We start from the raw sequence: 649 nt of genomic DNA, 5'->3' as shown, positions 1-649 counted from the left end.
CCTTCGTTGTCGGTTATGCTTCGCCCTTAATGATCTCGACGGAGTCTCCTTATCGGCACTCCAAGCATCACGATCTGGTACTCCACTGTATTTTGGTACCAGATCTAGAGATCTGAGTGATGGTGCATTTCCTCGCGTTACGTTTAAAGCCCGTAGTCATTATTGTAAGCGGCATGTTGCCTCATCCTGTCTTGCAGATCTTTGCTTGCAAGAAGTACTTAGTAACTGTTTTATGCTATTTTGTGGTCCGTCACTCTCATCTACGAGATCTCAAGTAGTGAGTTGGTGGAGATAAGGTCGGTAATTGGCTAGAGAAACCCCTGCGGTTGTGAAGTCTCAGATTAGATAACCATATCGCTTCCGTGTGAATCAAAGTTACAGTAAAATGCGTTCATCTTAATCTAAAGCTATTGGATCCATGAGAACTTTTCTAACCACAAGAACCGCATAAACCGAAGTTGTCTTTGTTTCAGCATATATTGGGTGGGCCATCTTAGATAACTGCTAATTATGGTAAAACCTGAATATTTATATCCAGAGTCTTAGGTGGGTTCGAGACCCCTCGAAGATCCTATATAAACAAATATTTTTCTGCTTGTGTAATCACTCAAATTTACTTTCTTACAGAGGGTAAGATTAACCGACGGGA

At 41.6% G+C, this 649-nt stretch overlaps 1 protein-coding gene across 1 annotated transcript; it reads right to left on the bottom strand.

Moving 5' to 3' along the window:
• Positions 1-26: 26 nt before the first annotated feature.
• On the bottom strand, positions 27-175 carry PPTG_20744 (hypothetical protein; the record flags this gene model as incomplete). The annotated part of the gene is made up of 2 exons (XM_008892942.1): positions 27-85; positions 142-175. The coding sequence occupies 2 exons, from the start codon at positions 173-175 to the stop codon at positions 27-29; spliced, it is 93 nt and encodes a 30-aa protein (XP_008891190.1).
• Between the last annotated feature and the right edge of the window lie 474 nt (positions 176-649).

The sequence above is a fragment of the Phytophthora parasitica genome (genome assembly GCF_000247585.1).
Source record: "Phytophthora parasitica INRA-310 unplaced genomic scaffold supercont2.1, whole genome shotgun sequence".
Lineage (NCBI taxonomy): Eukaryota > Oomycota > Peronosporomycetes > Peronosporales > Peronosporaceae > Phytophthora > Phytophthora nicotianae.
This window is presented reverse-complemented; position numbering and strand designations above follow the sequence as displayed.